General features: G+C 44.3%; 1 protein-coding gene across 1 annotated transcript in view; it reads left to right on the forward strand.

Annotated features, from left to right (window-relative positions):
- Positions 1-376: 376 nt before the first annotated feature.
- POU2AF1 (POU class 2 homeobox associating factor 1) overlaps positions 377-12208 on the forward strand; it is a 32052-nt gene continuing 20220 nt past the window's right edge. Inside the window, exon 1 of the mRNA XM_054998389.1 lies at positions 377-440. Within this exon, the coding sequence (XP_054854364.1) occupies positions 425-440 (16 nt within the window). The 5' untranslated portion in view covers positions 377-424. The remainder of the gene's footprint in view (positions 441-12208) is intronic.

Below are 12208 nucleotides of genomic sequence, written 5' to 3' on the forward strand. Positions count from 1 at the left end.
TTGAATATAACCCAATCCTTCCAAAGAGGGATTTCAAACTGGGAATTCTACAGCCCTGCCTGGAAAATAAGGCCAAGCAAAGTTCCTTGAGTGGCATTTCTTTTTCCTGGGCCTTAAAGGCGTGTTTACAAAATGCTCCACTGATTAAAAGTGTCTTTGATGCACAAAATTTTCTCCGTTGCTGTCGCTTTGGAAGAACTCTGTGTGTTGTGGCAAAGAGCAACACACAGTAAAGAGGTGGGGTGGGGTGAATCTAGAGAGCGCTTGTGGGTAGAGGATGTGACAACGTCATGTCATTCAGCGGGAACCTGGACTTTAAAAAAAGCCGACGGGAGCATCTGGAGGGTCTCTCATCACATACAGGAGCAAAGAGCAACCCAAAACCAGAGAGAGGGGGGAAAGCGGCTCCCTCCGGCCACAGAATATGCACTGGCAAAAATGTGAGTTCTGAACTCTTTTTTAAAAAAATGTAGCTAATGTAGATATATACAAGGCTCTTGAGTAGAGTTATGGCAGTAATAACCACGGATGTTTAGAATTTGCATTGCTCTTTAATTTTCCCAAAGTGCTTGGACCCACTTGTGGCAGGTTATTATTATTCAAATTTTACAAGGCAGGAACTGAGGCAGAAAGATAGTTGCCTTCTAAATGCCACACAATGGGCTGCCAAAGACGAAGCCCAGACTCGGGTTTTCCACATTTGAGTTTAACTGGCCACCACGTGAAAGGGAGACGTGGAGCCTGACGCCTGCCAAAGACGATTACTTGCGATCCAGTCTCGTTGCCTCTCAGTCCCTGGTATGCGTGGTTGTTGCATGATAAGGCATGGGTACTTTGCACATGCTCAGAGGAACTTTCTTCTCTTTAGTGTTGTTCTTCTAGAGGCATTTTCACCACTAGATCCTGGCTAGAAGGCAACGGACAGTCTTAGTCATCTGCATTCTAACCAACTCTTTCTCCCACACTTTGCAAACTTTCCAAGTTTGTTTAAACTGGGCTCCTCAAAATCTCACCACCTTATTTATTTATTTATTTATTTATTTATTTATTTATTTATTTATTTATTTATTTATTTATTTATTTATATTCTGCCTTTCTCACTGAGACTCCAGGCGGATTACATAGTGTGGGATTAGTACCATCAGCGGCAAGGACAAGGGCAGGCATTTCCATACAGTGTCAAGAACATTTCCATAAACAATGTCAGGGTAAATGAATACCAATGGCAATGCCTTTATAAAGAGCACATTTGCCTTTTTGTGAACTGTTAGGGCAACTGCTGATCTCGCTTGTATTTTTCTGCACACCTATCCAATGTGCAGTTGCGCTTCTTCTCCAAACCAAAGATGTATAACTCCCAGGAAATTCATTAAACTTGTGTCTACCCACAACCTACGGGTCACTCCTCTTCAGCTCTTCTCCTGAAAAAGAATTAAAGATACATCATCCTTTCTACATCCATACTTATGGAACTGTTAGTAACGCAGGAGTCCCCGGTGTTCGGGTCATCTTTGCTGAATATAAGAACAAATGCTAATTATATTGAATGAAGAGACTTCCTTTTCCAACACGAGAGACTCTCCTAGAAGGACACGGTCTATGTTTAAAATTTCTATATTTTTCTCTGAGCTTGATGGTAGAATGAACTTTTGGATATGAACTGATATTTTTGTATTAGGATTAATGTTATATATTTATTGCACTGAGCACTTTGATATATGAGAAGATTGATGCTAATTAAGGTTCATTGAATGTTTAATCAGTCCCGAGGGTCGTTGTTTGGTACCCACAACCTGGCAAGGTTACGGTCAGGATAGAGAGAGTTCCTAAGAATTAGCCTCTGACTGCCATGTGAAGCCATAGCAGGCAACCAGGGTGTTGTGGGGTTGCAACATATATCTAGAACTTGGGGAGATCAGGCCTCAAATCCTTACTCAGCTATGAAGCTCACTGAGTGATTTGGAACCAACCACCCTCTCAGAACCTAACCTACCTTGCAGTGCTGTTGTGAGGATAAAAAGATTAAAGGGGGGAATCAGATATGCTACCCTGAGCTCCTTGGTAGAAACATGGGTTTGAAAATAGCTATATCGAGGATGGCAATGAAACGAGAGCACCATTCTACAGAGAAGTAAAGGGTCCAGTAGCACCTTAAAGACTAACCAACTTTATTGTCACATAAGCTTTCGAGAACCCGACGAAGCTTTCTGACGAAGAGAGTTGTGGTTCTCAAAAGCTTATGCAACAACGAAGTTGGTTAGTTTTTAAGGTGCTACTGGGCTCTTTACTATTTTGTAGTTACAGACTAACATGGCTAACTCCTCTGATTCTACAGAGAGATGCAGAGCTAAAGAAATGTAACTGGTAATTGCATCGGGCTAGTAAATTTCCAGCAGAGAAGATTTCCAATGCCTCTGTCAGCATTAGTCACTATGAATCAAATGTCAATCAGTGATTCATAAATGAAATATTACAAAGATGGCCACAGCAAAGCAAACAATTTCCACTTGGAAGGAAATGCATCCTTTTTTTCCATTTGCCTTTTATAAATGTGAAGTAACCGACCAAACACTGAAAGCATCTCTTTGGCAGGGCTATCACAACTGCTATGGGGATGTGAGGTCTGATTTCCCAGGGAAATAATCCTCCATGGAACAGAGGCATTTGAGGCACCCACTTTCCTGCCACAGCCCCCACGGCTGCCATTTCTCCCACCTCCCACCACCATTTAAAAAAAAAATTAATTAAAAAAAAACCTCACCATTTTATACAACAGAACATAATTAAACATTCAACATTTCAACTAAGACATTATTTACTAATTGTTAAAAATACTCCTGCATCTGGGGAGAGATGTATTACAGATGTTAATAGAATACAAAGCCCATGTACTTTTCTGGTTTGGAGATCTCTGATGGTGTGTAATTTGAGATGTAGTCAAAGCAAGGAAACCATTTTTCTGAGAAGTTTCACATCACAATTTTAAAATAAATTTTTTAAAAATGGTATTGCTCCCCAGATATGTAATTCAGCTACAAAACTTGCAATTTCACAGTAATTGGGATGAAGACTGCAATATGAACTGTTTGCTAAATTCTCCTCCCCATAACATAAAACTGTTCTTTGGGGGCAAAGTGTGGATGACTGGGGAAGGCAACGGCAAACCACCCTGTAACAAAAAGTCTGCCAAGAAAATGTCGTGAGGCGACGTCCTCCATGGGTCAGTAATGACTCGGTGCTTGCGCGGGGGACTACCTTTACTTTTTAAAAGCCCTAGTAGGGAAAGAGTGGAGGAGAGTGCCCTCAAGTCACAGCTGACTTATGGCAACCCCTGGTGGGGTTTTCAAGGCAAGAGACTAACAGAGGTGGTTTGTCATTGCCTGCCTCTGCAACCCTGGTCTTCATTGGAGGTCTCCCATCCAAGGCTAACCCGGCTTACCTTCTGAGATCTGATGAGATCAGGCTCACCTGGGCTACACAGGTCAGGGCAGTAGGGAAAGAAGACAGGCGTAATATGAGATGTCCTGCCTTGTTTTCCTTACATAAATCAGCTGGATGGAGATTTCAATCAAGGAAAGAGCATGTGCAGAAGAATGAATCCCCCTTTCCCCCATCCCATGGTCCCAATCCGTAATGAGGATCTCCTCTTCAACCTCCCACCCCACCGCAGCTGATTTTTGGTGCTGAATTATATGTCAAAAGATCCAGTTGTGGATTGCCTGCACTGAAGGCTTGCAGTCACAGAGATTTCACCCTCTCTGTTTAGCAGTTAACCATCAGGTTATATGATCATAGCAGCAGGAGATACATTTATTTATTTACCGTATTTTTATCCCTCTGGTCGGTGAAAAATTGGCTCCCAAAGCAACTTTTTGGGATATTTTAAAAAAAAAATCAGTACAAATGATGTTAAAATGGAATGCAAATATTTCTTGGGTGGAGCAGATCCGGGCACAGTAGAGAGATTCTGGATTGCTTCCTTCCCTCTCTCTAATGGCTTCTTGAATGGCAATTGGAAGCTCAGAGGAGCAGCATCTAAGGATGGTGGAGAGGCGCCCAGTTACTTCTGGTCTCTTTTGGACCAGAAAGGCCACCTTAAAACAGAATAGCACTGCTATTGCCTTGACCGTAGGCAGGGCTTTTTTTCAGCGGGAACGCAGTGGAACGGAGTTCCGGAACGTCTTGAAAATGGTCACATGGCTGGTGGCCCCGCCCCCTGATCTCCAGACAGAGGGGAGTTTAGATTGCCCCCCCCCCGCGCTGCCGAGTGGTGCGGAGGGCAATCTAAACGCCTGTCTGTCTGGAGATCAGGGGGCGGGGCCACCGGCCATGTGACCATTTTCTGCGAGGGCAACCCACTGAGTTCCACCACCTCTTTTCCCAGAAAAAAAGCCCTGACTGGAAGAAGGATTACTGTGGAGTAGGTCATTTTTTTCAGGCAGAAGATGTAGATGCCAATTTTTGGCAATCATGAGAGGGCTAGATACCGTCAGGCAGATCACATAATGGTGACTTACACCGCCAATGCCAAATCACAGTGGCTGTGATCCAGTCGAAGGAGAGCACTTTCCCAGACCCAATTTCTCCTGTGGAAGAGCTTTAAGCACGTGCTTAAACTCCCATTGAAAACCAACCAGGTTTGAATAGGCTTGAATAGGCTTAACTTTGACTGAATCATGTCCACTGTTATCAGGTTTTACCATGTTACCCATGTGCACTGTGCATTCTGGCTATGATACAATGCACATTCATATCATAAATCTTTGAAATGCTTCCCCTTGTGATGCATGAGTTGAAATGCACACAAGTGCAGTATGCAATGGCAATGCTCAAATGCTCCTTTAAGAAGGCTTAAGGAGCCTTTTCATACCCAGGGCTATGGAAATGAGCTGGAGTATTTTTGTGGATGCCCTGACCTGCATAGCCCAAGTAAGCCTGATTTTGTCAGATCTCAGAAACTAAGCAGGGGCGGCCTAAGTTAGTAATTGGATGGAAGACCTCCAAAGAGGGCCAGAGTTTTTACGCAGAGGCAGGCAATGGGAAACCACCTGTTAGTTTCTTGTCTTGAAAAGCACAGTAGAGGGTGCCGTAAGTCAGCTACGAATTAACGGCGCTTTCCACCACCATTTTGGTGGACTAGATCCTCAGCTGGATATTCAGTGCTTATTCTGAAATTATTTTGCCGCCAATGAGGTGCAGGTTTAGCGCTCACTTCTGAAAGCCTTGAGCAGTGATACTGAAAGACGAAACTGTCATGTGTTTCGTCACGCTCTTCTCCATTCAGGCGAATCCACCTTGAGAAGACGCGGTGGGGTCAACATGATGTGTGCTCGCTCAGGTTTCCTCAGCCAGCTGCTTGACTGAGAACTATGCTTTTATTAAAATGTAAATTGTATCATGGGTTGTGGATAGCAAAGAGAACTCAACAGGCAGGGGGAAATGGAACGTTTCTGAGCTTGGATGGACTCTGCGCAACTCTAGGATCGCAGAGGGATCAAAACGTCTGAGAGGTAGAGTTCAGCATCCTTGGATCTTCACTTTTTGGAATTATTTTAAACCAAAAAAGCACGGCAAGCCAGGATACAAATCCGTTGCACAAACCAGAATTCTCCTGGTCCTATGTGTCAGGTGACTCTGGAGAGCCAATCACTCTAGTAAGAGATAGGGCAATGGCTTGTTGCCCGGAGCCATCTTCTAGACCAGCTGCCCACCTTCGTGCCTTTCAAAGCGGCTTCCAGTTTGATTCCCACCTTATTGTGTCTCGTCCACCAAGAACAGGAGCTTGGCATTGTCTTGGCCTGCAGTGTTTTTTAAAAGGACTTTTTGAACAGCAAAGCGGTATATAATGGTAATTTGAATAAGTAGCATGCACTGTGACAATGCACCTGTTTGTGTCTCTTGTGTGTGTGCACATGTTTTGTTGCTTAGACCTTGGGACAGGGACCATGGATCCATGATAAAGCATCTACTTGGCATGCAAAATGTCCCAGGTCCATCTCATCTTTCTTTACTACAGTCAGCGACCAGAGAGGAATGAGATAAAAGCAACCAGAATATAGCACATATAAAATACAGCAAGAGTGTAACAAGTCTATATGTGGATACATAATTTCATAACAAACACTAACTTGCAAAATTAAAAGAAGTCCATCAGGACCGATCAAAAACTAAAACATATTAGTGCAATGCTACTAAAAGGCCAGAATATGCCAACTAACATCTAACAATTGAAACCAGGACTTACTACAAGTGGAGATAAGGGTTTGCACAACTCCAGACAAAGTCTGGCTAAGATGACGTGTTAGATGTTACAACCAATTCTTCATCAACATTGCCAGGCAAGATGTGAGAAGTCCCAGGTTCAATCTCCAGCTCAAAGAACCGGCAGTAGGTGATGTGAAAGAGCTCTGATCAGTCCCTGGGTAGCCATGGCGGCTTTGATGGACTGATGGTCTGGTTCAGTATAAAGCAGCTTCCTGGGTGTTCGTGTATGAGTTCATGGCTGCTTCCACACACGTTGGATAATCCACTTTCAATACTCTTTAGTGAACATTTGGAACTGCTTTTCCATGTGTGGAACAAAAAATCCGGTTCTAAAGGATTGCTGAAGTGCATTGAAAGTGCATTATTCAACGTATGCGGAAATGGCCCATGTGTTCACATTCTTTTTTTTTTTATTAAAGTCATTTTTATTGAATGGGTTAACATACATTCCTTTAAAATATACAATTTCATTTACCCTTCAAGTTGATATATATGCCCCCCATCCCTTCCCCCTCCCCCTTTTCCCTTTTTGACTTCCAACAGCACTAGAACCCCTTTATTTCTTATCATTACCTCTATTCACACTATAGTCCCTATTATCAAAGGTAAAGTTCATATACATTCTCCACACCTCTTAGTAGTTCTCTAAAGTCCACGATTGTCCTCTCACATCCCACTTATTTTACAGATAGTCCTTAAATTTCCTCCAATCAGTTAGAAATTCGTTTGGATTTTGCTCCCTCAACTTTCTTGTCATTTTGTCCATCTCCTCCACGTACAACAATTTTTGAATCCATTCTTCCACTTCTGGTATGTCTTCTTGTTTCCAGTATTATGCATACAATATTCTTGCTGCTACAGTCATATAAAATAACAGTGTCCTGTCTCCACCCATGTGTTCACATTCCATGTCATTTACAAACCTGCAAAGAGCAGGAGAAATCCTTGTAACTAGGCATTTGACATGACTGCAGGAGAGGATTATATTCAGGGTTCACATGAAAGGCACTATGAACTCTAGCAAGTCTTTTGCTGGAGTGAGGGAATATAAAAATCTGATCATGGGGGGGACATACCAGGCAAAGATGTTTTATGTAGCTCCCCCCACCCATGTCTTTGTAAAGAATGTCACATTCAAAATTTTTGGACGCCACTGCCCTTATCAGAAAATTAAAAGCGTTGCGTGACTTGTCAGGAAAGGGACCCCCACGTTCTGCAAAGAATTCCTTCCTCTTTGAAACACTGGCAAAATCTTTGTGGAGAGTCTTGAGTCTGCAGTGGATTTCTTTGGCTGGGAGAACAGAAATGGGTAGAGACTCTGAGAAAACTCGCCGTATTCTTCATGTGGTTATCAAGCACTTTCTACACCTGTTAATAGAAGACAACTTTTTTGCATGAGCTGAGTTTTTGAACTGCACAAATGACCTTTTAGAGCTCTATATATACACACACACACAATTGCACATTTTGTATCCTCTTGCACATTGCTCAATTCAAGGTATTGGTTATTATATACAAAGCTCTTCACGGCCTTGGCCCAGCATACATACGAGATTGCCTCACCTCTTATGTCCCTCCATGGCAGCTTCGCTCATCTGAACAGGGTCTCTTGCAGGTGCCAGCCTGCACATGGGCAAAATCAACAACAGCCCATACATGGGCTTTCTCTGTGGTGGCCCCTATCCTGTGGAACAGCCTGCCTAAGGAGGTCAGGAGAGCCCCCACTCTCCTGGCTTTCCACAAAGATGCAAATCTGAATTATTCAAAAAGGCTTTTTACTCAGGAGGGAAGTTTTATAGGGAGGGGGTCTCAAATGCTTCGCTAATGAGTTAGGGACCACAGACTTCACCACTGTTGCCTTGCATATTATCTGTTGCTCGGATATGTACTGTGCTACCTGTGCTTCATGTTATCTATGTCAGTCTTAGAATTGATTATGTTCTGTTTCAGCAATTCTTCAACTCTGTATTGGATCCTTGCTTATGCTATGTCTTTGTAAAATCCTATGACCTTAACACTGTAAAATCCTATGACCTTAAAATGTCCTTAACACTGTATGGAAATGTCCTTGATACTGATTGTACTAATCTCACACTATGTAATCCGCCTTGAGTCTCAGTGAGAAAGGTGGACTATAAATGACATAAATAAATAAATAAATAAATAAATAAATAAATAAATAAATAAATAAATAAATAACACCCCCTCTCGTGTCCCATGTAGCCTGCAAAAGCTACACACCCCATCCTATCACCACTACCTTTGCTTCTCTCCCAGGAGTTCGGACCTAACCCTAGCGGTACTCAGTTGGCCTCTGACAGCCAGCCTGGATGTATTGGCTGGCTTTCTTCCAAGGCACACAAAGGCCTGTCATTTCTAATGCTCAAGAGGAATCACTTCTGGAGACTTTAATTGGCTGTTCTCAGTGCTTTTTTTCTGGGAAAAGAGGTGGTGGAACTCAGTGGGTTGCCAGCACAGGGGGCAACTCTTGGCGGGAGGTGGTACCCCTAGTACCACATGCGCATGCGCAAACTGCGCGCATGCTCCCACAACCGCACAACGACGTCACTTTGGGTCAGCTGGAACAAGGGGGGATTTTTTTAAAGTGTAAATCGCCCTCGGTGCAAATGGTCACATGGCTGGTGGCCCCGCCCCCTGAGGGGCTGGAGCGGCGTGGAGGGCAATCTAAACTCCCCTCTGTCTAGAGGTCAGGGGGCGGGGCCACCAGCCATGTGACCATTTTCAAGAGGTTCCGGAACTCCGTTCCACCATGTTCCAGCTGAAAAAAAGTCCTGGCTCTTCTTAACATGCTGTATCATACTGAGTCCCGTTAGTGCTATTAATTTTTCTTATGCCTCAGGCTTCTTTGATTAGTTGTGTTTACCCTTCTTCATTATATATTTTTATTTATTTATTCTATTTTTATACCACTTCTCTTCAAATAAGATCTTCAATTAGTGTATCTGTAGCCCATGTGAGACTGGAACCTCTGACTGTTACGTGTGTAGTATCCAAACTGGTAACAGCCTAGTTTTGTCAATCTCCAGGAATTACAGCGTATCTCCAGATGACAAAGATAATTTCCATTGGAGAAAATGGCAGCTTTGGAGGGTGAAGGCGATGGCATTATACCCCACTGAGGTCCCTCCCCCTCAAATTCCGCCCACCCCTCCACCACCCAAATATCCAGGAAATTTCCAACCTGGATCTGGCAACACTTTTCCAGCCCCTTACACAAGAAATCACAGTATCACACCTGAAAGATTTATGAAACGGTTCATACCAGGTCTCTCTCTGCTCTGACTCCTCTTTCTTCTCCCTTGTTCTTGATTTTTCTTATACAAATCGCCACAATGATTTCTTTCCCATGACATCTGAAGAAGTGAGCTTTGACTCATGAAGAGCTTGTGCAAGAATAACTGCCGTGAGTCTTAAAGACACCCCTGGACTTCCATTTCCAGTTGTCCTGCCTGCCCCTGTGGGGTGTGCTCAGAATTCTCCAGAACGTCCCAGCCTGCCCTGCGTTTGCTCAAATGCCTTTGATCACAGAGCAAATGCTCCCACTCATGTGCTCAGCATCTTTGCACTTGGCAACATGTTTATCGAAGCACCTTGCCCCAGTTTAAAGATGACAACAACAACAATTCGGAGTCGTACTTGGAACTGTTTTTGGCTGGCTCTAATTGCCAGCTGTGCTCAAGGAACAAAAATCACGGTAAGATTCCTTGGGAAAGTAAGAATGTGTCCATTTCACAAGAGGGCATGCACGCTCCCTCCCGCAGACAAGCCTTGACATGCGCCCAGTGTGCAGTATTGACGCGGAGAGGGGATCAGAGCGTTCCGGGAGATGCAAATGGCATCAAATTGTGGCCGCAAGCTTTACTGACAAGGCGATGGAGCAATTGACAAGCAAGGAAAGAAGGTTTATCTTTTGCCTGTTGACACAGCATTGAGCTGGCACCAGAGAACAAGGGAGAAGTTATTCTCACAGACGCCACCTGATACACTGCAGTTCACCGGCCAAATCAGGAGCAGGCCCTTCGGTCGGGGGTCAGGGAGAGATCCATCTCCAGGGCTCCCTCCAAGACAACTGACATTTCAGATCCTGAGGCTATGTGAACAAAGAGTCAGGCCAATGGCCCATCTAACCCAAGATTGCCTATTGTGATTGCAGTTCTCCAGGCACTAGGGGAGAGGAACTCCTGCTCTGAGATCTTTTAATCGGAGATGCCAGGGTTTGAAGCGGAGATGCCTGGAAGGCAAAGCAGGCCCTCTCCTATTGAGCCACTGGTGGGCATCGGAAGCTGCTTTACACCAAATCAGATAATTGATCTCACCATCTCAGCATGGTCTCCCCTGACTGGCTGCAGCTCTCCAGGGTCATAGGCAGAGGCAGGTCTCTTGCAACATCTGCTACATAGCACAGTGGAATATAAAAAAGAGTCCAGTAGCACCTTTAAGACTAACCAATTTTAGCATAAGCTTTCGAGAATCACGTTCTCTTCGTCAGATGCATGGAGGGCAGAAGGAAACTGGTCAAATATAGAGGAGGAGAGGGGAAGGGAGGGGGGAGGAGGAGAGGGGGGGATGTAAACAACTCCTTTGATAGCACAGTGGTGAAGTGGTTCGGCTGCGAATCAGCACTCTACTGGTTCGAATCCCACTACTGCCATGAACTCAGTAGGTGGCCTTGGGTAAGCCACTCCACTCAGCCCCAGCTCCCCAGCTGCATTGTAGGGATAATAATAACATTAACTTATTCACCACTCTGGGCGAGGCACTAATCTGTCTAGAAGAGCGGTATATAAGCACAGTTACTACGATGACGACGACGACTACTATGATGTAAGATTCTTTCATAGGAGATGCCAAAGAATGAGCCTGGAACATCTGCCCACAAAGCATGCGCTCTGCCACTGAGCCATGGACCCTCCTGTGGGCTGTGTCTTCTATCTGACTCAGCAAATTATGTAGAATTGTTTATTCCCCTCTATATCTTATCAAGGAGAAGGCTCATGTTCAGAGACAGTATGGGAACAGATCCAGAGGAGTTAGCCGTGTTAGTCTGTAGTAGCAAAATCGTGAAGAGTCCAGTAGCACCTTTAAGACTAACCAACTTTATTGTAGTGTAAACTTTCGAGAACCACAGCTCTCTTCGTCAGATGCATCGTCAGAAGAGAACAGTGGTTCTCGAAATCTTATGCTACAATAAAGTTTGTTAGTCTCAAAGGTCTACTGGACTCTTTACTATATGGGAACAGAGTTCTTCAGTGCTCTACTTTCCAGAAGAACCAGAGGAAGCTGTGAAGAGGGCCCCACTTTGGTAATGTTCTCATCATGAGCCCAGTAAAGATGTGAACTCCTCTTCAAAGTTGTGTCCATACTCATCTCCCTCCCAACTTTTAATGACTCTTGAAGGTCTCTTCCTCATGTTATCTCACAGGTCTGGTTGCTAAAAAAGCAAGTGACCACAGCGGCGTCTTTCTTCTGAGGTTGGTGCCTCAAGATTCAGACCAACTTTAACCACACTAGTAAAATCTCTTATTCTGGTGTTCGCTAGCAAATTGTCCTGATCCTTAGAACCATAGAATTGTAGGGTTGGATGGGATCTCCAGGGTCATCTAGTCTAGCCCCCTGCACAATGCAGGAAATTCACAACTACCTCCCCTTTCCCGCCCCACACACACACCCAGTGACCCCTGCTCTATACCCCAAAGATAGCAAAACGCAGTCAGGATCCCTAGCCAAACATAAGCCTCATTGAGTTCAAATTTGATGCCCAGTTTGGAATGTTTCCCAACTAAGGGTCACTGAGTCAGGTAACCAATGGTCAGAGCTAAAGTGAGGTTGGGATTTGAAACTCAGCAAAAGAAGTGTATGTGTGGGTGGGGAGGGCTTCTGCCCTCTTGACTGGGCTCAAACAGAACGCTGAACTTGTAGCAAG

This window comes from Eublepharis macularius, chromosome 14, assembly GCF_028583425.1.
Source record: "Eublepharis macularius isolate TG4126 chromosome 14, MPM_Emac_v1.0, whole genome shotgun sequence".
Lineage (NCBI taxonomy): Eukaryota > Metazoa > Chordata > Lepidosauria > Squamata > Eublepharidae > Eublepharis > Eublepharis macularius.